Genomic DNA, 24,293 nt, shown 5'->3' with positions numbered 1-24,293 from the left:
CTTCCATGGTACTGGGGAAATTGGCAACCTTAGTGAGGTTTTTCCTAAGTATAATTTTGATTTCTGTTTCTTTCAGACTGCAAATGGATACATCTTGCTCTTTGACATTGGGTATTCAGGACAAGAGAAATGCTTATATGAACCAGTATATCCCAAGTGAGTCTTGACTTTTAATTTTGAAATAGGAGTGGTGTTTAGTTGACAATGTTGGTGTATGGTATTGATCATAAAGGATCATCTTAAACACAACGGGTTTAATTTGGGGATGATTGCAGAACTCCATGGAAAGTATGTTTTGCAAACCATCTCGGGTTCACAAACATGTTCTCTCTTTCCCCACTTCCCATAAAATTATTAGGACATTACAGCATAGAGACAAGTAAATTGCCTTATCAAGCTTGTGCCTTTTCACGAGTTAAGTAATTAAATACCATTGTCCAACTTGTTCTGTACGTTCGTCTTCCTATGAAACTAAGCAGCTTAGCAATTTATATCTGACTTCATCCTTACCACTCCTCACCATCTTTGGAGAGGTTCTGGAAGTGCACAAACCAGACTCGAATATGCAATTCACATCACAAGGATAGAACTATTGCCCTGGGTTCTTCTGTGCAAGTAGCTACAGTAAGTCAACTCTCAAATGAGAGCACACTCATTGTTTACAAAGTCCAAATTATGGCACTAAATCTGAGAAGCTTTGTACAGCACACCTAAATTCACAACAAACTTCTTTGGTGCTGTCCGCAAACTTTGAGATTGACATATAGAACATGCTTACTTATACATACGTTTGCGTCCTCATCAGACCCTTGTGTGACACCTCTCGCCCCATCCTGCATTCACTGTCATTTTTATTAGTGCTTCTGTTTCTGCATTCATTTTTCATCCATATCATGTCCCCTCATTTCTCACATTAAATTTCATCTTTTCATTTGCCCTACGTACATGTGTCTCAGTGTGAACAATTAATTTATAGGCACTTCCCTTTGTGTCAGATTTTATTGCCCTCTGTTCACAAGGAAAATGAAAATTGCTTATTGTCACAAGTAGGCTTCAAATGAAGTTACTGTGAAAAGCCCCTAGTCGCCACATTCCAGCACCTGTTCGGGGAGGCTAGTTTGGGAATTGAACCCTCGCTGCTGGCCTGCCGTGGTCTGCTTTCAAAGCCAGCGATTTAGCCCTGTGCTGAACCAGCAAGACCAGGTTTGCAGAGAGCACCGAACCCAGTTTCCAACAAAATAGGTGTGAAGTGTTTTACAGAGAGAAGTTACAAATTTCTTATGGCTTGCAATCCTCGGGGAAGCAGTTTCATAGCTTTGTTTATATGCATTTTAACTGCAAACTCTTTGTCGGTTTCCGTTGTGTAAATAAATACATTTGCTTTTAAAAAACACTATTTAAAAATACATTTTATTTTTCAAACCCTTTCTGTGCAAACTAGGCAATATTCTGAAGTGTTCCTATTTTTGTTTCCAAGTTTTAATATTCTGCCCCTTGCATCTGATTCTGGATAAGATGGTACAAATGCTGTCGTCCAATATTGTCATGATTAATCTGACAGTTTTAACTTCATAGCATTGACACAGACACATGTTTATGCACCAGCACATTTTAGCGTATCTTGTTTCTGCTCTTTTACTGTGCTGATCTAGTGCCGAAGTTGTATCACTACATACAAGACCTGGTAGTAAACTCTTTTATAACATGTCTCGAAGCAAAAAGTATAATTAGGATAGGGTCTTCTGATTCAGTGGTCAGGTATAGGAGGGTGTGACTGACTGCAAGTGAGGCAGGTATGGCGATCAAGATGGTAGAAGTGGAGGTGCCCCAGCCTTTACAATTGTCCAAAAAGTTTGAGATTCTTTCAGCTTTTATAAATGAGAGCCGGAGCTGGAAGGCAGATGAGCATACTAACCATGGCACTGGTATAGGAAGCCATTGAAGTGGGAGGAGATAACTGGAATGTAGAGGCCAGCATAATCAGAGGATTAGACACAGTTCTCAGATAAGGCTAGAGGTTGTGAAAGTAGTTAAAGGACAGAACTAAAGATTCTGTATCTAAATGCCTGTAGCATTAATAACAACAGATTAATTGTGACCGCAAATAAAAATAAATATGTGATCTGAAGGCCATTGCAGAGACATAGCTGAAAGATGACAAAGGCTGAGACCTGAATATTTATGAATACATTACATTTCAGAAGGACAAGACAATCCAAAGATGTGCAGGTTAGGTGGATTGGCCAGGCTAAAAATTGTCCCTTAGTGTCCAGAGATGTACAGGTTAGGTGGGATTATGGGGATCGGGCAGGGGAGTGGGACTAGGTAGAGTGCTGTTTCGGAGGGCTGGTGAAAACTCGATGGGCCGAATGGCCTCCTATACTGTAGGGAGTGTATGGGCATCGGGAAAGGTGGAGGAGTAGCTCTATTAATCAATGATGCATTAGTACACTGGAGAATTATGACCTCAGTTCTAAAGATCAAGAGGCCAAAACGTGTAATTTCGAGAAGAAATTAGATATAGTTCTTTGGGCTAAAGGGATCAAGGGATATGGGGGGATCAAGGTATTGAACTTGATGATCAGCTATGATTGTAATGAATGGCGGAGCAGGCTCGAAGGGCCAAATGGCCTCCTGTTTCTATGTAAGATGTAGAATCAGTTTGGGTAGCAATAAGAAATAGTAAAGATGGTAGAAAGTTAGAGGAATGGCAGGGAAGGGAGTGCAATGTTCCTCCTGCAGGATGTTTGAGGTGAGGGATGCCGTTAGTGTCCCTGCTGATTTTACCTGCAGGAAGTGCTGCCATCTCCAGCTCCTCCAAGACCGAGTTAGGGAACTGGAGCTGGAGTTGGAAGAACTTCGGATCATTCGGGAGGCAGAGGGGGTCATAGATAGCAGCTTCAGGGAATTAATTACACCAAAGATTGGAGATAGATGGGTAACTGTAAGAGGGACTGGGAAAAAACAGTCAGTGCAGGGATCCCCTGCGGTCGTTCCCCTGAGAAACAAGTATACCGCTTTGGATACTTGTGGGGGGGGGGACTTACCAGGGGTAAGCCATGGGGTACGGGCCTCTGGCACGGAGTCTGTCCCTGTTGCTCAGAAGGGAGGGGGGAGAGGAGCAGAGCATTAGTAATTGGGGACTCGATAGTCAGGGGCACAGATAGGAGATTTTGTGGGAGCGTGAGAGACTCACGTTTGGTATGTTGCCTCCCAGGTGCAAGGGTACATGATGTCTCGGATCGTGTTTTCCGGGTCCTTAAGGGGGAGGGGGAGCAGCCCCAAGTCGTGGTCCACATTGGCACTAACGACATAGGTAGGAAAGGGGATAAGGATGTCAGGCAGGCTTTCAGGGAGCTAGGATGGAAGCTCAGAACTAGAACAAACAGAGTTGTTATCTCTGGGTTGTTGCCCGTGCCACGTGATAGTGAGATGAGGAATAGGGAGAGAGAGCAATTAAACATGTGGCTACAGGGATGGTGCAGGCGGGAGGGATTCAGATTTCTGGATAACTGGGGCTCTTTCTGGGGAAGATGGGACCTCTACAAACAGGATGGTCTACATCTGAACCTGCGGGGCACAAATATCCTGGGGGGGAGATTTGTTAGTGCTCTTTGGGGGGGTTTAAACTAATGCAGCAGGGGCATGGGAACCTGGATTGTAGTTTTAGGGTAAGGGAGAATGAGAGTATAGAGGTCAGGAGCTCAGATTTGACGTCGCAGGAGGGGGCCAGTGTTCAGGTAGGTGGTTTGAAGTGTGTCTACTTCAATGCCAGGAGTATACGAAATAAGGTAGGGGAACTGGCAGCATGGGTTGGCACCTGGGACTTCGATGTTGTGGCCATTTCGGAGACCTGGATAGAGCAGGGACAGGAATGGATGTTGCAGGTTCCGGGGTTTAGGTGTTTTAGTAAGCTCAGAGAAGGAGGCAAAAGAGGGGGAGGTGTGGCGCTGCTAGTCAAGAGCAGTATTACGGTGGCGGAGAGGATGCTAGATGGGGACTCATCTTCCGAGGTAGTATGGGCTGAGGTTAGAAACATGAAAGGAGAGGTCACACTGTTGGGAGTCTTCTATAGGCCTCCAAATAGTTCTAGGGATGTAGAGGAAAGGATGGCGAGGATGATCCTGGATAAGAGCGAAAGTAACAGGGTAGTTATTATGGGAGACTTTAACTTTCCAAATATTGACTGGAAAAGATATAGTTCGAGTACATTAGATGGGTCGTTTTTTGTACAGTGTGTTCAGGAGGGTTTCCTGACACAGTTTGTTGACAGGCCAACAAGAGGCGAGGCCACATTGGATTTGGTTTTGGGTAATGAACCAGGCCAGGTGTTGGATTTGGAGGTAGGTGAGCACTTTGGGGACAGTGACCACAATTCGGTGACGTTTACGTTAAGGATGGAAAGGGATAAGTATACACCGCAGGGCAAGAGTTATAGCTGGGGGAAGGGAAATTATGATGCCATTAGACGTGACTTGGGGGGGATAAGGTGGAGAAGTAGGCTGCAAGTGTTGGACACACTGGATAAGTGGAGCTTGTTCAAGGATCAGCTACTGCGTGTTCTTGATAAGTATGTACCGGTCAGGCAGGGAGGAAGGTGCCGAGCGAGGGAACCGTGGTTTACCAAAGAAGTGGAATCTCTTGTTAAGAGGAAGAAGGAGGCCTATGTGAAGATGAGGTGTGAAGTTTCAGTTGGGGCGATGGATAGTTACAAGGTAGCGAGGAAGGATCTAAAGAGAGAGCTAAGACGAGCAAGGAGGGGACATGAGAAGTATTTGGCAGGAAGGATCAAGGAAAACCCAAAAGCTTTCTATAGGTATGTCAGGAATAAGCGAATGACTAGGGAAAGAGTAGGACCAGTCAAGGACAGGGATGGGAAGTTGTGTGTAGAGTCTGAAGAGATAGGCGAGATACTAAATGAATATTTTTCGTCCGTATTCACTCAGGAAAAAGATAATGTTGTGGAGGTGAATGCTGAGCTCCAGGTAAATAGATTAGATGGCATTGAGGTACGTAGGGAAGAGGTGTTGGCAATTCTGGACAGGCTGAAAATAGATAAGTCCCCGGGACCTGATGGGATTTATCCTAGGATTCTCTGGGAGGCCAGGGAAGAGATTGCTGGACCATTGGCTTTGATTTTTATGTCATCATTGGCTACAGGAATAGTGCCAGAGGACTGGAGGATAGCAAATGTGGTCCCTTTGTTCAAAAAGGGGAGCAGAGACAACCTCAGCAACTATAGACCGGTGAGCCTCACGTCTGTAGTGGGTAAAGTCTTGGGGGGGATTATAAGAGACAAGATTTATAATCATCTAGATAGGAATAATATGATCAGGGATAGTCAGCATGGCTTTGTGAAGGGTAGGTCATGCCTCACAAACCTTATCGAGTTCTTTGAGAAGGTGACTGAACAGGTAGACGAGGGTAGAGCAGTTGATGTGGTGTATATGGATTTCAGCAAAGCGTTTGATAAGGTTCCCCACGGTAGGCTATTGCAGAAAATACGGAGGCTGGGGATTGAGGGTGATTTAGAGATGTGTATCAGAAATTGGCTAGCTGAAAGAAGACAGAGGGTGGTGGTTGATGGGAAATGTTCAGAATGGAGTTCAGTCACAAGTGGAGTACCACAAGGATCTGTTCTGGGGCCGTTGCTGTTTGTCATTTTTATCAATGACCTAGAGGAAGGCGCAGAAGGGTGGGTGAGTAAATTTGCAGACGATACTAAAGTCGGTGGTGTTGTCGATAGTGTGGAAGGAAGTAGCAGGTTACAGAGGGATATAGATAAGCTGCAGTGCTAGGCTGAGAGGTGGCAAATGGAGTTTAATGTAGAGAAGTGTGAGGTGATTCACTTTGGAAGGAATAACAGAAATGTGGAATATTTGGCTAATGGAAGAGTTCTTGAAAGTGTGGATGAGCAGAGGGATCTAGGTGTCCATGTACATAGATCCCTGAAAGTTGCCACCCAGGTTGATAGGGTAGTGAAGAAGGCCTATGGAGTGTTGGCCTTTATTGGTAGAGGGATTGAGTTCCGGAGTCAGGAGGTCATGTTGCAGCTGTACAGAACTCTGGTACGGCCGCATTTGGAGTATTGCGTACAGTTCTGGTCACCGCATTATAGGAAGGACGTGGAGGCTTTGGAATGGGTGCAGAGGAGATTTACCAGGATGTTGCCTGGTATGGAGGGAAAATCTTATGAGGAAAGGCTGATGGACTTGAGGTTGTTTTCGTTAGAGAGAAGAAGGTTAAGAGGAGACTTAATGGAGGCATACAAAATGATCAGAGGGTTAGATAGGGTGGACAGTGAGAGCCTTCTCCCGCGGATGGAAATGGCTCGCACGAGGGGACATAGCCTTAAACTGAGGGGTAATAGATATAGGACAGAGGTCAGAGGTAGGTTCTTTACGCAAAGAGTAGTGAGGCCATGGAATGCCCTACCTGCTACAGTAGTGAACTCGCCAACATTGAGGGCATTTAAAAGTTTATTGGATAAACATATGGATGATAATGGTATAGTGTAGGTTAGATGGCTTTTGTTTCGGTGCAACATCGTGGGCCGAAGGGCCTGTACTGCGCTGTATTGTTCTATGTTCTATGTTCTATGGGAAGTCACTTGTAGGATTAGTTTATAGCCCCCCAAACAGTAACCATATTGTAGGTCAGGGTACACATGAAGAAATTAAGGAGGAAGGGAAGTGTAAAGCTATGGACAGTATAATGGTTAATGGAGATCAAGGCAGCAGGTTACGTGACAGGTTATTATGTAGAGATATGGGTTCAAAGACGAGGAAAATTAGGAGAAAGGGTAAGAGGAAAAATAAATTGCGAAAAGTTAATGATCAAGGTGTTAGGATTCATAACAAAGACATAAAAAACAGCATAAGTGTACTTTACCTGAATGCTCGTAGTATACGAAATAAGGTAAATGAGTTGATGGCGCAAATCATCGTGAATGACTATGATTTAGTGGCCATTACTGAAACATGGTTAAAAGGTGGTCACGACTGGGAGTTAAATATCCAAGGGTATCAGACTATACGAAAGGATAGAATGGACGGTAAGGGCGGTGGTGTAGCTTTGTTGTTTAAAGATGGCATCCGGGCAATAGTAAGGGATGATATTTGTGCTATGGAGGACAAGGTTGAATCAATTTGGGTGGAAATCAGGAATAGTAAGGCGAAAAGGCCACTGATAGGAGTAGTCTATAGGCCACCAAATAGTAACAGGATGGTAGGGCAGGCAATAAGCAAAGAAATAACGGATGCATGTAGAAATGGTACAGCGGTTATCATGGGAGATTTTAATCTGCTTATCGATTGGTTTAACCAGGTTGGTAAAGGCAGCCTTGAGGAGTTTATAGAATGTGCCCAGGTTAATTTCCTGGAACAGTATGTAATGGAACCTACAAGGGAACAAGCGGTCCTAGATCTGGTCCTGTGTAATGAGGCAGGATTGATTAATGATCTCATAGTTCAGGATCCTCTTGGAGGGAGCGACCACAATGTGGTGGAATTTAAAATACAGTTGGAGGATGATAAGGTAAAATCAAACACTAGTGTTTTGTGCTTAAACAAAGGCGATTACAATGGGATGAGAGAAGAACTAGCTAAGGTGGACTGGGAGCAAAGACTTCATGGTGAAGCAGTTGAGGAACAGTGGAGAACCTTCCGAGCGATCTTTCACAGTGTTCAGGAAAAGTTCATACCGACAAAAAAGAAAGACGGTAGCAAGGGGGAAAATCGACCCTGGATATCTAAGGAGGTGAGGGAGAGTATCAAATTGAAGGAAAAAACATATAAAGTGGCAAAAATTAGTGGGAGACTAGAGGACTGGGAAGTCTTTAGGGGACAACAGAAAGCTACTAAAAAAGCTGTAAAGAAGAGTAAGGTAGACTATGAAAGTAAACTGGCTCAGAACATAAAAGCAGATAGTAAAAGCTTCTACAAATATATAAGACAAAAAAGAGTAGCTCAGGTAAATATTGGTCCTTTGGAAGATGAGAAGGGAGATTTAATAATAGGAGACGGGGAAATGGCTGAGGAGCTGAACAGGTTTTTTGGGTCAGTCTTCACAGTGGAGGACACAAATAACATGCCAGTGACTGATGGAAATAAAGATATGATAGGTGAGGACCTTGAGATGATTGTAATCACTAAGGAGGCAGTATTGGGCAAGCTAATGGGGCTAAAGGTCGACAAGTCTCCTTACCCTGATGGGATGCATCCCAGAGTGTTAAAAGAGATGGCGAGGGAAATTGTAAACGCACTAGTGATAATTTATCAAAATTCACTAGACTCTGGGGTGGTCCCAGAGGATTGGAAAGTAGCAAACGTGACACCACTGTTTAAAAAAGGAGGTCGGCAGAAAGTGGGTAATTATAGGCCGGTAAACTTAACTTCGGTTGTAGGGAAAATGCTGGAATCTATCATTAAGGAGGAAATAGCGGGGCACCTGGAGGGAAATTGTCCCATTGGGCAGACGCAGCATGGGTTCACAAAGGGTAGGTCGTGTCTGACTAATTTGGTAGAATTTTTTGAGGACGTTACCAGTGCAGTAGATAACGGGGAGCCAATGGATGTGGTATATCTGGATTTCCAGAAAGCTTTTGACAAGGTGCCACACAAAAGGTTGCTGCATAAACTAAAGATGCATGGCATTGAGGGTGAAGTGTTAGCATGGGTAGAGGATTGGTTAACGAACAGAAAGCAGAGAGTGGGGATAAATGGGTGTTTCTCTGGTTGGCAACCTGTAACTAGTGGGGTCCCTCAAGGATCAGTGTTGGGCCTGCAGTTGTTCACAATTTACATAGACTATTTGGAGTTGGGGACCAAGTGCAATGTGTCAAAGTTTGCAGACGACACTAAGATGAGTGGTAAAGCAAAAAGTGCAGAGGATACCGGAAGTCTGCAGAAGGATTTGGATAGGTTAGGTGAATGGGCTAGGGTCTGGCAGATGGAATTCAATGTTGCCAAGTGTGAGGCTATCCATTTTGGGAGGAATAACAGCAGAATGGATTATTATTTAAACGGTAAGATGTTAAAACATGCTGCTGTGCAGAGGGACCTGGGTGTGCTGGTGTACGAGTCGCAAAAAGTTGGTGTGCAGGTGCAACAGGTGATTAAGAAGGCTAATCGAGTTTTGTCTTTCATTGCTAGAGGGATGGAGTTCAAGACTAGGGAGGTTATGCTGCAATTGTATAGGGTGTTGGTGAGGCCGCATCTGGAGTATTGTGTTCAGTTTTGGTCTCCTTACCTGAGAAAGGACATATTGGCACTGGAGGGAGTGCAGAGGAGATTCACTAGGTTGATCCCAGAGTTGAGGGGATTAGATTATGACGAGAAGTTGAGTAGACTGGGACTGTACTCATTGGAGTTTAGAAGGATGTGGGGGGGATCTTAGTGAAACATATAAAATTATGAAGGGAATAGATAGGATAGATGTGGGCAGGTTGTTTCCACTGGTCGGGGAAAGCAGAACTAGGGGGCATAGCCTCAAAATAAGGGGAAGTAGATTTAGGACGGAGTGTAGGAGGAACTTCTTCACCCAAAGGGTTGTGAATCTCTGGAATTCCTTGCCCAGTGAAGCAGTTGAGGCTCCTTCTTTAAACGTTTTTAAGAAAAAGATAGATACCTTTCTAAAGAATAAAGGGATTCGGGGATATGGTGTACGGGCCGGAGAGTGGAGCTGAGTCCACAAAGATCAACCATGATCTCATTAAATGACGGAGCAGGCTCGAGGGACCAGATGGCCTACTCCTGTTCCTACTTCTTATGTTCTTATGATGGGGCCTATGCCAAAAAGTGATGATCCTGGGAGATTCTAATCTACATATAGATTGAACGAATCATTTTGGCAAGGATAGCTTGTAAAATATGTTCATAGAATGTTTTTGGGAGGTTTTTTTAGTAACACCTTCTGCAGCAAACCAGACCACAGGTTATTCTAGAATAAACTAATGACCTCATAGCAAAGTAACCCATAGATTTTAGTGATCATAGCATGATTGAATTTCGCATTCAATTTGGGGGAGAGAAGATTGTGTTGAAGACAAGTGTTTTAAACTTGAATACAGAAAGGGCAATTATGAGGGTATGAAGACAGCTGGCTAAAGTGAACTGATAAATTAAATTAAGAATAGGTCAATAAAAATGCAGTGCCAGACATTTGAGATATTTTATAACGCTCAACAGAGAGGTGCTTCAGTGAGAATGATTTGAGAGGAAGGACATACCACCTTTGACTAACTAAGGAAGTTAAAGATAGCATCGAATTGAAAGAAAAAGCATACACTCTGAAGATTGTGGCAGGTCAGAAAATTGGATAGAATTTTTAAAAAGCCAAGAATAATGAGGGAGAAATTGAAACAAGGGAAAGCTAACTAGAAAGGTGACATATCTTCAACAGGTATTTAAAAAGGAAAAGTGTAAAGTGAATATTTGTCCTCTAGAGAGAGAGAGAGGTGGGGAGGGTGAATTTGTAATTTGTATCAGAGATGTAACAGCCACATGATTAAGCATGTGTGGAATAATCAGAAATGTTATGTTGAACACCAAACATGTGTCTTGAGCATGCTGCTGTGTAGCCACCTATAGCCAGAAGGAGAGAAAGCAAAACATTCTTTCCAAATCCTCTACTTCAGACGTATGTTAGATCATCAGGTGGGAAGAGAATGCTCTTGACACTTGAAGGAACTAAGTTACCTAGCATGGATTCCTCCAATGGCTTAGAAAGATGCGCATGTTCCCAAATAATTTCTTGTATGGAGAACTTCAAAGCTGTTGGAATAACCGGGGCTTGAATTGAGAGATGCTTCAAAGAGAAACTTCAATATCACAAGCTGGGAAGATATGACTAATAGGCTGCACTGGTTGGCTGTTCTAGACCAATGAGCCAAATATGCTAAAGACAGATGGCTGAGGAAATCAAGAGAACAAAGAGAAATGTGCATTCAGTTACAAGGGTCAATAACGTTATGGGTTCTATCATGTGGCAGTATTTTATACTCTAGGTCTGGACTCTTCAGTCAGTCATTGCAGTATGGCAAAGCACCTAAAATGCATTGATCCTTACACTAGTGTGACCGTAAGAAGAAGAAGAGCAATGGACCTCAATAGCCTGCTCTGACCCTTTTTGATAATGGGCACAGTGGATTGAACTTTCTTTATTTTGAGTCCAAGGCTTTCAGTCATTGGACTCTCTGCAATCAATGTTCCATTGGATTGTTTACCAAAAGTCCAAAAACACTTCCAAATGCCTTCCCCCTGGGTTATTTAAGATCAAAGTAGCCTGCTTAAACCAGTAATGAGGCAATCAGTGGTCTTGTTGAAGGAGACTTCATTTCAGTTGATGTTTTCAATGAATAGTTAATAACTGGAGTTTTTCTTTGCGCCCTTGCCCACCAACTGTCCGTGAAGTTTGCAAATGACGTATTCTCTGCCGCTTTGCATAACAATTAGGTTTATCTACATGAATATGTAGCATGAGGCAAGAAATCCTGTGGCAAGTAATAAGTAATTCATCCTGACTCCCCAAACCCTGTCCATCAATTACAGGACGCAAGTCAGAAATGTGATGGAATACACCCCACTTTCTTGGATGTTCATTTCCAACAACACTAAGAAGCTTGACAGCATCTATGGCAAAGCAACCTGCTTGACTGATATCCCTTCCACAAACATTTAACCCCTCCATCACTGATGCACAGTAGCAGCAGTGGATACCATCCATAAGATGCACTGCAGCAACTCACTCCGGTTTATTTAAGCAGCACCTTCCAAGCCCACGCCCACTACCACAATAGAAGGAGAAGGACAGCAGAAATATGGGAATGTCACCACCTGGAGGTTCCCCTCTGAAGTCACTCACCATCCTGACCTGGAACTGCACTGTCGCCCTTCCTGCACTGTTGCTGGGTCAGAATCCTGGAAGTCCCTCCCTGACAGCACTGTGGGTCTACTTACACCACAGGGACTGCAATAGTTCAAGAAGGCAACTCACCATAAGACATAGGACCAGAATTAGGCCATTCAGCCCATCGAGTCTGCTTCGCCATTCAATCATGCTGCTGTGTTTCTCATCCCCGTTCTCCTGCCTTCTCCCCATAACCCCTGATCCCTTCTTAATCAGGAGATTCATTTTGGTAGAATTTTTTTTAATGCGGATTACAGGGTCAACGGCAGGGTTCTGAGGAATGTGGAGGAACAGAGAGATCTTGGGGTTCATGTCCACAGATCTCTGAAGGTTGCCACTCAAGTGGATAGAGCCGTGAAGAAGGCCTATAGCGTGTCAGCGTTTATTAACAGGGGGCTTGAGTTTTAGAGCCATGGGGTTATGCTGCAACTATACATGACCCTGGTGAGACCACATTTGGAGTATTGTGTGCAGTTCTGGTCACCTCATTATAGGAAGGATGTGGAAGCATTGGAAAGGGTGCAAAGGAGATTTACCAGGATGCTGCCTGGTTTGCAGGATGCGTCTTATGAGGAAAGGTTGAGGGAGCTAAGGCTTTTCTTTTTGGAGCGGAGCAGGATGAGAGGCGACTTAATAGAGGTTTGTAAGATAATGAGGAGGATAGATAGAGTGGACGTTCAAGACTATTTCCTCGGGTGGATGTAGCTGTTACAAGGGGGCATAACTATAAGATTCAGGGTGGGAGATATAGGAGGGATGTCCGAGGTAGGTTCTTTACTCCGAGAGTGGTTAGGGTGTGGAATGGACTGCCTGCTGTGATAGTTCAGTCGGACACATTAGGAACTTTCAATTGGTTATTGGATAGGCACATGGAGCACACCAGAATGACAGGGAGTGGGATAGCTTGATCTTGGTTTCGGACAAAGCTCGGCACAACATCGATGGCCGAAGGGCCTGTTCTGTGCTGTACTGTTCTATGTTCTAATCAAGAACCTATCTATCTCAGTCTTCAAGATACTCAATGATTTGGCCTCCACAGCCTTCTGCGGCAATGACCACAACTTTCTCGAACGCAGTTGGGGATCTGCAACAAATGCCAGTCTACCCAGTGATGCCCACATCCTGTAAATGAATTGAAAAAATATAATGGTGTCATCTGCAAAGTGTGTGCAACATTGCAAAAAACAGAGGCAGCAGAGATTTTGTGCTGCGAAGCTCACCTTACCCTCCTTGAATAAATGCTTTTTGCGTTAGTAAAACAATCCTCTGTGGCAAAAGATGAGAAAATTACAAAGGAGAGGGGCTTGAAGCTGAAAATAGAAATCTCTCTCAATTGATGGCACATGTTTCACCATGTTTGCTCTTGTGTAGATGTACTTGGCATAATTCTAAAATGGAGAAACGGGAAAAGTGTTGGAGGCCAAGTTGCAATTTAAAAGGGAGGGTTTGAAGCATCGGAAAATGAGTTGCCAGTAGACCGGAATCATCACAACGAGGCAGTCTTCAGAGTCAAGAATGAGGCCGGATATAGTAGTTGGCCAAGAAAGGAGTCCAAAATAAAGAACACTAATGTAAAGAGGTTTAAAGAAAAAACCTGGGAGACAAAGGTCTGACTGACCTGGCTAGATTTCCTATTCCTTTAATTTCAAATAGTAGGGACTTATTTAAACCTTTCTGCATATGTAGAATATGACCCTACTAGTTTTATATATGGACATAATATTGCAAATGTTAACTTCCAACATCCCTTGAAAGTTCCGCACAGAGGTGTTCAAACTATCGATCTGGAAAGATGGAAATTGTTTTCTTTGGTACATTTTTCTTCCTCCATGCCAGATGTTTGTTATTTTTTATAGATGAACTTTTTTTTAGAAATCCTTAACTATGAGTATGATTTTTATTAGTGCACATACTTTTTTAATCCCCTGGGACGCCCCGTCATTGACCTAAATATTTGGAGAATGATTTGGTTTATTTTTAGCCGAGGCACATTGAAAACGTAGAATAATATTAAGTAGTGCAAGAACTGTCATTGATGTTGATGTTGTGGTTAGTCTTGATGCACCATTTGTGGTTTATGCAGCCACTTTGTGGGCTACTTTACCCCCAATTGTTTCATACAGGTGGTTCCTCCAGTGTGGGTAACCACCTTTCCGGAGTGACATTCTTCACCTGTGAACCTAGGCATTGAGCGTTGGCAAACCATTACCCACAGCGTGTCCCTGTCCCCATGTTTGCACGATGTAACATTTGGAGGTGGGAACTCTGAGTTGAATTCATTATCATCTCTCAAGCCTGAACCAGGATGGCGAATTGCGATACACCACCTCAGACCTAATGGGGTCTGACCTACATTCGCTCTATCGTTGTCATTAAACCGATATGACAACAACTTGTATTTATATAGTACCTTTTAACATAATAAAACATGCCAAAATATTCCACAGGAGTAATGCAAGACAAAATGTGACAATGGGCCACACATGCGTAAGATGACCAAAAACTTGGTCAAAGAGTTGGATTTTAAGGAGTGTCTTAAATGAGAAAACTGAGGTGGAGAGATGTAGGGAGGGAATTTGAGTTTAGGGCCATGGTAAGAGAAGGCAGGGACACCATTGATAAAGCCATTAAATTGTGGATGCACAAGAGGGTTGTAGGATTAGAGGAAGTTGCAAAAAAGGAAGATGAGAGGCAGTGGAAGGAATTTGAAATCAGGAATGAGAATTTTGAAATCAAGAGGATGCTTGACCGGGAGTTATTGTAGGTCAATGAGCGAAGTGAACAGGGCTTGATGCGAGTTAAGGCATGGTAGCAGAGTTTTGGATGACCTCTGGTTTACAGAGGGCAGAATGTGGGATAACCAGCCAGAAGTGCATTGGAATAGTGAAGCCTGGAGGTAACAAAGGCTTCGCTAGAGGGTTCCAAGCAGCCGAGGCAGGGGCGACATCGGTTAATGTTACAGAGGTGGAAATAGATGGTTTGGGTAAAGGCATGATGTCGGAAGCTCACCCTGGGTCAAATATGGCACGAAGGTTGAGAACAGGCTGGTTTAATCTTAGGTTGTTTCCAGGGAGAGGATGGATTCAGCAAGTAGAGAAAGTGGTTTGGCGCAGGGACCAAAAAACAGCCTCCCTGATATTTTGAGGAAGATGGTTAAGAATATTCCTCCGTTGTTGCTAAGTCGAGAGCAGTGTTGGTTAGGTAGAGCTAGGTGTGGTCAACATAAATGTAAAAGCTAACATTCTTTCAGATGATGTCAACTCGCTTATGGGAAGCGTCTCGATGAGAAATAGGAAGGATCAAAGTTGGATCCTTGGGGGCCATTAGGGTAACCGCGCTGGAGCAGAGAGAGAGGCCATTGCAATTGATTGTCTGGCCACAATTTCAAGGATGGAATCTGGTTAAGAGCAGACCCACCCAGGTGGACGATAGTAGAGAATAGTTAGATGAGGGCGGTATGGTCAACTGTATAAAGGCTGCAGACAGGTCAAGCAGGACAATGAGGAAAAGTTTAACTTTGTCCTAGTTAGGATGTCATTTGTGGCTTTGATGAGATCTGTTTTGGTACTGTGGCTGGGGCAGAAATCTGATTGGAGGTGGAGATCAACAGTAGAGTTCTGGGAAAGATGAGAATGGTTTAGTTCCTTCGTAGTAAGCTACATTGAACCTTGATTAGGAGCATGTGAACTGGCAGCAAAACTGCATTGGAGTATATTTTCCCACTCAATAATTATTGAGCAAATGTATCAACAATCTTGCAAAGGCATCATCGCTTCTTAAATTATTTCTATTATTGAACTGCACACAGCATTGTTTGATATTGAATGAGGTTTTCATGCAAATAGTTGCAAATATTAGATTCTCTGGACTCCGGACTTAGAAGTAGGATTCATTCTGGGATTTACTGTTCCTGCTACACTTTTCCTGCTCTAATTTGCCTGAATTTACTTTACTACTGGGTCAGACGAGAACTATTTTGATGTCTTGCTTAGCAACTGGTCCTTTGCTCTTACCACATGCCCTCTAGCATCTGTTATATAAAAGTGAGCTTAGAGAAGCACAAGCTGTTTTTTCACTTGCGTTTAACCTATGTGGTTAGACGCAAGTGGGTTATTTAGGACTTTTGGAAAGAAATTAACATTAATTGGCAGGCATTCAATAAGGAGCATGTTTTTGAATGGCATTTTATGCAAAGAATACAAGAGAAAAATCACTTGGAGGAAATACTGGGGGTGGCAAGGGCACTGTGGACTTTAATGTCTATTGCAAAAGTGGTTTGGTAGCACCACTACTGCTTGAGTCCAAAGGACATATCTGTCAGACTGAGCCAGCAGCAGGTGATGAGGGAACTAAAAAGGAGTGGAGGGGGGAAAGAAACCCACGAGATCTGAATCACCAGGCTACCTGACATGGATGCATATTTCCCTGACAATATAGGTAGGAATGACCAACTCTCACACGTTGTGAAGATTAAGTCCCATTTCAAAGTTCTATCTTCGCACTGAGCAGACTGTCTGCCATGGTAACATACTTAAAAATTAAGGTGTCATCCTGGTAAAGGTACAACACAGGACTACTTTGGGCACCAAACTGTGGAAGCAGCATGCGATAGAACTAAGCCATTTCGCAATATGTTCTGTGGTTCTGTTGCAACCTTCTATTATTACACATTTTTAAATGTTGCTGTTGCTTCCCCTGCTTTTTATTTTACATATCGCACATGCTTAATGCTACCTTTTAAAAGTGAAGATAACCTCTGATAACAAAGATGTTGTTGAGTAGAGTTCAAATGCACTGCAGCAATTAAATTGATTAAATCCTGATTTATTTTGCTGTTCAATTTTTATTTGTGGCCTCATTTTGGCTACTAATGTAGAAATAAATTATGTATCAGAAAACTGAGATGGTAGGTTAATTAGAAAAATAAATTTGGCATGCAAACACTGTTTGACTTGAAATGTGTCATATGTACCCTGAATTTATTCTGTTACTATTATACAACCAAAACTGTGGTGGGGATGTGGTACATGTGTAATTGTTCAAAAGTTGAGATTACAATAGTTTACTTGCCACAGACAACTGCTTGACATCTACAGAAATGGTCCACAAAGGCTACAAATGCAAAATTGCCTTTCAGTTAGTTATGCTTGACACTTTGGTTATTTGTCCATTAACAAAATAAATTCAATGTTAATCTGAGATCAAAAGTATGTTTTCAACAGTATTTGACTCATTGTTTTTTTTCCACAATGCTAATTGGCAGGATTAAATGTTAATTAGCTAACATTGTCAGCATTGAATGACGTTCTGTTAAACACCTGGTCTCAGAAGCTAAACAAGAAAACATACCGCAAGAGTCAGAATTAGAATGGTGAACATAATGACTGACAACTTTTCACCCCATTGCAACTTGTGGTAAACCACTGTGTTCTGATATTAGAGGTTGTACGATAGAACCTGCACTACAGGTTCACCTGTGACCCCTGCATGCTAGCTCCGCCCAGGAGGCGGGGTATAAATATGCATGGCCTCCAGCTCGCAGCTATTTCGCCAGCTGCTGTGGGAGGCCACACATCTGATACTAATAAAGCCTCAGTTTGGATTTAACTTCGTCTCCAGTCAAATTGATTGTGCCTCAATTTATTAGTATCAGATTCAGAAGATGGACCTCCGTATTAAACCAGATCACCTGCAGCTGGGTCCACACTCAAGCGACGCCAGGAAGGACTTCCAACACTGGCTAGCTTCGTTCGAAGCGTATATCAACGCGCGCCGACCCCTGTTCCAGAGGCTCAGAAGATCCAGATATTATACTCCAGACTCGGGTCTAAAGTCTTCCCGTTGATCCAGGATGCGCCCAATTACACTGAAGCTATGACTCGACTCAAAGAAAATTATGAACAGAAGACGAACACACCCTTCGCCAGGCACGCGCTCGCAACTCGTGCTCAACTACCTGGTGAGTCAATCGAAGACTTCTGGAGGGCCCTGGGACGCCGCCATTTTGTAACCCCCAGGATCTCCGGGCGCCGCTATCTTGTCCACCCCGTAGCACATGGACACCAACGGCGTCCCAGACCTCAACTCAACAGCCGACTCACTACCCGACGAGCAACCACGGCTCGCCGACATGGCACTCGACCAGTCTCGACCACATGACCTGACCAATGCATCCAGCGTGAAAGTCAACGTGTGACCTCCTGCCTACTAGACTCCGGGAGCACCGAGAGCTTTGTACACCCAAATACGGTAAGGCGCTGCTCCCTTAAGGTACACCCTACCAATCAAAGTATCTCCCTGGTCTCCGGATCCCATCGCGTAGCGATCCAGGGGTACTGCACGGTCACGCTCACGGTCCAAGGCATAGAGTTCCACGGCTTTCGCCTCTACGTCCTCCCTAACCTCTGCGCTGCACTTATCCTCGGCCTGGACAGCCAGTGCAACCTCCAGAGTCTGACCCTTAAATTCGGCGGACCCTTACCACCCATCACTGTGTGGGGCCTCGCGACCCTAAAGGTCGATCCCCCTTCCCTCTTTGCCAATCTAACTCCAGATTGCAAACCCGTCGCCACCAGGAGCAGACGGTACAGCACCCAGGATAAGGCCTTCATCAGGTCCGAGGTCCAGCGGTTGCTTCAGGAAGGCGTCATTGAGGCCAGCAACAGCCCCTGGAGAGCCCAAGTGGTAGTGGTTAAATCTGGGGAGAAAAACTGAATGGTTGTGGACTACAGCCAGACCATCAACAGGTACACTCAGCTCGACGCGTACCCCCTCCCACGCATATCTGACATGGTTAACCAGATTGCATAGTACCAGGTCTTCTCAACGGTGGACCTGAAATCCGCTTACCACCAGCTCCCCATCCGTAAATCGGACCGTCCATACACCGCCTTCGAGGCAGACGGCCAGCTATATCACTTCCTTAGGGTCCCCTTCGGCGTCACCAACGGGGTTTCGGTCTTCCAAAGGGAGATGGACCGAATGGTCGATCGGTCCGGTTTGCGGGCCACGTTTCAGTACCGAGACAATCTGCGGCCATGACCAGCAGGACCACGACGCTAACCTCGCTAAATTTCTCCGCACCGCCACTCTCCTCAACCTTACGTATAACAAGGAGAAGTGTGTGTTCCGCACAAACCGCTTGGCCATCCTCGGCTACGTGGTCCAGAACGGAGTTCTGGGGCCCGATCCCGACCGCATGCGCCCCCTCATGGAGCTCCTCCTCCCCCCCCCCCCCCTCCCCCCATTGCCCCAAGGCCCTCAAACGTTGCCTGGGGTTCGTCTCGTATTACGCGCAGTGGGTCCCAAACTATGCGACAAGGCCCGCCCACTCATACAGTCCACTCATTTCCCCCTGACGACCGAGGCCAACAGGCTTTCAGAGCTGATATTGCCAAAGCTGGAATGCACGCTGTAGACAAAACACTTCCTTTCCAAGTAGAAAGCGACGCATCGGACGTCGCCCTTGCCGCCACCCTCAATCAGGCAGGCCCAAGGCATTCTTTTCCCGCACCCATGCCTCTGAAATTCAGCACTCATCCATCGAAAAAGAGGCCCAGGCTTTCGTTGAGGCTGTGCGACATTGGAGGCATTACCTGGCCGACAGGAGATTCACTCTCCTCACTGACCAACGGTCGGTAGCCTTCCTGTTCAACAACACAGCGGGGCAAGGTCAAAAATGATAAAATCTTGCGGTGGAGAAACGAGCTCTCCACCTATAATTACAAGATTAAGTATCGCCCTGGCAAACTCAACAAGCCCCCAGGCGCCCTATCCCGAGGTACATGTGCCAGCGCACAAGTATACCGACTCCGGGCCCTGCACAACAGCCTTTGTCACCCAGGGGTCACTTGGTTGTATCATTTCATTCAGGCACAAAATTTGCCCTCCATCGAGGAAGTAAGGACAATCACCAAGGACTGCCAGGTCTGTGCGGAGTGCAAGCCGCACTTCTGCCGGACCACGCGCGCCTGGTGAAGGCCTCCCGCCCCTTTGAACGCCTCACCGTGGATTTCAAAGGCCCCCTCCCCTCCTCCGATCGACACATATTTCCTCAGTGTGATCGATGAATACTCCCGGTTTCCCTTCGCCATGACATCTGCCACCGTCATTAAAGCCCTTAATTCTATCTTCACTTTGTTCGGCTTCCCCGCCTACATCCACAGTGACAGGGGATCCTCATTCATGAGTGATGAGCTACGTCAGTTCCTGCTCAGCAAGGGTATCACCTCCAGCAGAACGACGAGCTACAACCCGCGGGAAAACGGACAGGTAGAAAGGGAGAATGGGACGGTATGGAGGGCCGTCCAGCTGGCCCTGCGATCCAGAAATCTCCCGGCCTCCCGCTGGCAAGAGGTCCTCCCTGATGCACTACATTCCATTCGCTCATTACTCTGCCCTGCCACTAACAGTACACCACATGAACGTCTTTTTGCCTTCCCCAGGAAGTCCACATCCGGGGTATCGCTCCCAACTTAGCTTACAGCTCCGGGAACGACCGCCAAGATACCGTCTCCCTCAGGGACCTGGCACCAGCAGGTTCCACCCCCACACCACCCCCACGCCACCCTCCCCTACCGCTCCCATCACTCCCCACTAGGACCGTCCATCCTCCCCCTGCCCACCTCCGTTGATGAAGAGGATTTCGGCACGCTCCCGGAGTCAATTTCAACCACGACAGCGCCAACATCGCCGTCATCATTTTGACAATATCAAAGAACCATCAAGGCACCGGGCCCGCCGGATGCCAAGAGACACTTTTTTTGCTGCTCTTAAATATTAAAATTTCTAACTGTATATACTTATCCACCATCTCCGCCGGACTCAATTTTAACAGGGGGTGAATGTGATAAACCACTGTGTTCTGATATTAGAGGTTGTACGGTAGAACCTGCACTACAGGTTCACCTGTGGCCCCTGCATGCTATCTCTGCCCAGGAGGCGGGGTATAAATATGCGTGGCTTCCAGCTCGCAGCCATTTCACCAGTTGCTGTGGGAGGCCACACATCTGATACTAATAAAGCCTCAGTTTGGATTCAACTTCGTCTCCAGTCAAATTGATTGTACCTCACAACTTAGTTGCTCAGAGTCAATTTTGATTGTTTAGTGAACCATTTTGTTTCACTTTTGTGCCCTCAACATCATAAGTAGGCCATGAAAAAGCAAAGAATTGTTTTTTAAAATGCAAGAACGGTTTCCCCTGTACAATATTACTTTACATAATGGCTCCTCAGTGGTCTGCAGCTGAACAATTGCAGGTACAGTCTTATTGAGAAGGGGGAAATATGATTGGAGGAGCAGCCGCGAGCACAGGAGAGACAATCTGTTGCTCCTCCAATCTCAGGCTCCCTCTCTCCTGATTTTGCTGTTGCTCCAGAGACACAAACTATGATTGGAGGGTTCGGGCTCACTTTCACACTCAACTTTAATATGTGAATGATTTCCCAACACACATTAAAAATATTTTTTATCCCTTCTAAAATAGACCTGACTTTTGATTTTTACAAACTACTTACTGGTGGGCCAACAATAACCACGACAAGTGGAATCCTTTCCGATATCTTTCTTCCTCTTTTACATTTGTGCAATAACTTATTTTGGGAATAATGTTTAGAGAGATCTGGGGAAGAGGGAGAAAGACATTGTCGAGGAAAACCCATTTTTTTCCTGTTTCCTTCTGATTTTTGTTTCTGCTATAGAAATGGCTGCCCTCGAGCTGTTTTTGGCTGTCGATGAGTGTTTTTTTTAAAAAGAGATTGATGTATATAAAAAGTTTGGTGTCCAGTTGCAGAATCACAGAATTGTTACAGCTCAGCTTAGTGTGGTATTTTTCTCATTTCCGTTCTCCTGCCTTCGACCCATTATTCTTGATCCCCTTATTAATGGAGAACCTATTTATCTCTGTCTTAAAGACACTGTGATTTGGCCTTCATAGCCTTCTGCGGCAAAGAGTTCAACATATTCACTACCATCTGGCTGAAGAAATTCCTCCTCATCTCTGTTTTAAAGGGGCCTTCTGCCCCTAACACTGCACATTCTTCCTTTTCAGGTAACAATGTTGCCATCGCTTCTGCCAGTTATCTTAAATCTGTGCCCTCTGATTCTCGATCCTTCCTTCCAACAAATGCAGACACTTTTTCCCTATCTACTCTGTCCAGAGTACCGGAGGGAGATAGAGAACCTAGTGGCATGGTACAATGACAACCATCCCTCAATGGTAGCAAAGCTAAGGAGCTGGTCATCGACTTCAGAAAGCAAAGTGTCGTACACACCCCTGACTGCATCAATGGTGCCGAGGTGGAGATGGTTGGTCGACAGTTTCAAATTCCTAGGTGTGCACATCACCAACAATCTGTCCTGGTCCACCCACGTCGACGCTACGACCAAGAAAGCATAACAGCGCCTATATTTCCTCAGGAAACTAAGGAAATTCGGCATGTCCACACAGACGCTTCACAATTTTTACAGATGCACCATAGAAAGCATCCTATCTAGCTGCAACACAGCCTGGATTGGCAACTGCTCAGCCCAAGACTGTAAGAAACTATATAGAACCTTGAACACAGCCCAGTCCATCACGCAAACCCGCCTCCCATCCATTGACTCTGTCTACACTTTCCCCTGCCTTGGAAAAACAGGCAGCATAATCATATTACCCACCCACCGACCCAGGTTATTCTCTCTTCCAACCTCTTCCATCAGGCAGAAGATACAAAAGTCTGAGAACGTGCACTAACACATTAAAAAAACAGCTTCTTCTCTGCTGTTACCAGACTCCTAAGTGGCCCTCTTATGGACTGAACTGATCTCTCTACACATCTCTACAGCTGTGGTACTATACTCCATATGCTTTACCTTATGTCTATGTATTTACATTGTGTATTTAGCGTACGTCCTATGTTTTTTCATGTATGGAACATTCTGCTTGGACTGTATGCAGAACACTATTTTTCACTCTACTTTGATACATGTGACAATTGGTCTTTTTTTAAAAATAATATCTCTTTCAAATCTCCTCAAACTTTTCTCAAATGAAAACAGTCCCTGGGTTTCTCATCCTTGGGATCGTTCTCATTAATTCTGTCTGCACTTTTTCTATTGCGTTTACATCTTTACTGAGCAAGGTTCCCAGAACTAGACACGTTGCTCCACTTGAAACTTAAACCAGTGTTCGGTGCAAGCTTAACAATGTGTGCATTGATCATGGCCAATCCACCTAAGTTGCACATCTTTGGACTGTAGAAGGAAACCCACGCAGACATGAGAACGTGCAAACTCCACCCAAGGCCGGAATCAAACCCATGTCCCTGGCACTGTGAGGCAGCAGTGGTGACCACTGTGCCACAGTACTACTGTCATATCCATATCCCTAATGGCATTTAGATTTTCTGATCAGTCACATGACGGCTGAATACAATTTGCCTTTTAGGTTTTTTGTTGTTGATTTTGGTTTGATAGTTACAATTCGATTTTAAAGTGAAATATTGTCCATTGATTTCTTACGTTGGGGTAGTTTGAGATGTTCACTTCTTCCATGTTATTGGCCCTCATAGGGATCATAACATTGGGGGATCATGCAGGATCCAGAACCGTTAGACTGTGTTTATAAAATTGGATGTTGATTATTAATGGAATGTTTTCTTATTGGCACATATTAACTGATTTGGTTTGAGAATTTCTTCAAGATGGGTGTTGGCGAGCTTTCTAAATTGCTTACAGAAATTTTTCACTGTGAGACATTATTTCTGAATTTGGGCATGCGTATCAAGTAAATACAGGGATGATATAGTGTGAGCCATTCTTCCCCCTCTCTAAGCAAGTGGAGTAGACGCATTTATGGCTGTTGATTTTAGCTACTTTGGAAAGACAGTCTTGCAGTTTACTAACAGCCTAAGTGCATATCAAATGGATGTTGGATTCTGCATTTTCTAAGGATTTAGCACATTGGTTTGCAATTACTTGCTTGGTCCTTTTGCTAATGTCACATTGAATCGCAAGTTATCTGATGAAGGTGATAAAGAGATGGGAACATTTGAACCTGAGAACGTCTCCAGAAAGATGATCGCTGCAATTCATGTGCTGAAGTCTTGAATTTGCTTTCAGATGTCATAGAATTTCTGCGGAATCATAAAATTTCTACAACGCAGAAAGAGACCATTCAGCCCATCAAGTCTGCACTGACCCTCCGAAAGAGCACCCTACCTAGGCTCACTGCCCCGCCCTATCCCCGTAACCCCACCTAACCTTTTGGACACAGTAAGGGGCAATTCAGCAACGCCAATCCACCTAACCTGCGTATCTTTGGACTGTGGGAGAAAACTAGAGCACCTGTAGTGTTGATTGTCCATGTGGAGTTTGCACATTTTCCCCGTGTTTGCGTGGGTTT

The 24,293-nt window shown here is 44.6% G+C and overlaps 1 protein-coding gene across 2 annotated transcripts in view; it reads left to right on the top strand.

Moving 5' to 3' along the window:
* Positions 1–24,293, top strand: part of ric1 (RIC1 homolog, RAB6A GEF complex partner 1) — a 210,029-nt gene that overhangs the window by 87,929 nt on the left and 97,807 nt on the right. The window contains exon 3 of one of the 2 annotated variants that reach the window (XM_072517226.1): positions 77–156. The exons of the other annotated variant lie outside the window; for it this stretch is intronic. Within the exon in view, the coding sequence (XP_072373327.1) occupies positions 77–156 (80 nt within the window). The remainder of the gene's footprint in view (positions 1–76; positions 157–24,293) is intronic. 2 annotated transcript variants of the gene reach the window in all.

The sequence above is a fragment of the Scyliorhinus torazame genome, chromosome 9 (genome assembly GCF_047496885.1).
Source record: "Scyliorhinus torazame isolate Kashiwa2021f chromosome 9, sScyTor2.1, whole genome shotgun sequence".
Classification (NCBI taxonomy): Eukaryota; Metazoa; Chordata; class Chondrichthyes; order Carcharhiniformes; family Scyliorhinidae; genus Scyliorhinus; species Scyliorhinus torazame.
This window is presented reverse-complemented; position numbering and strand designations above follow the sequence as displayed.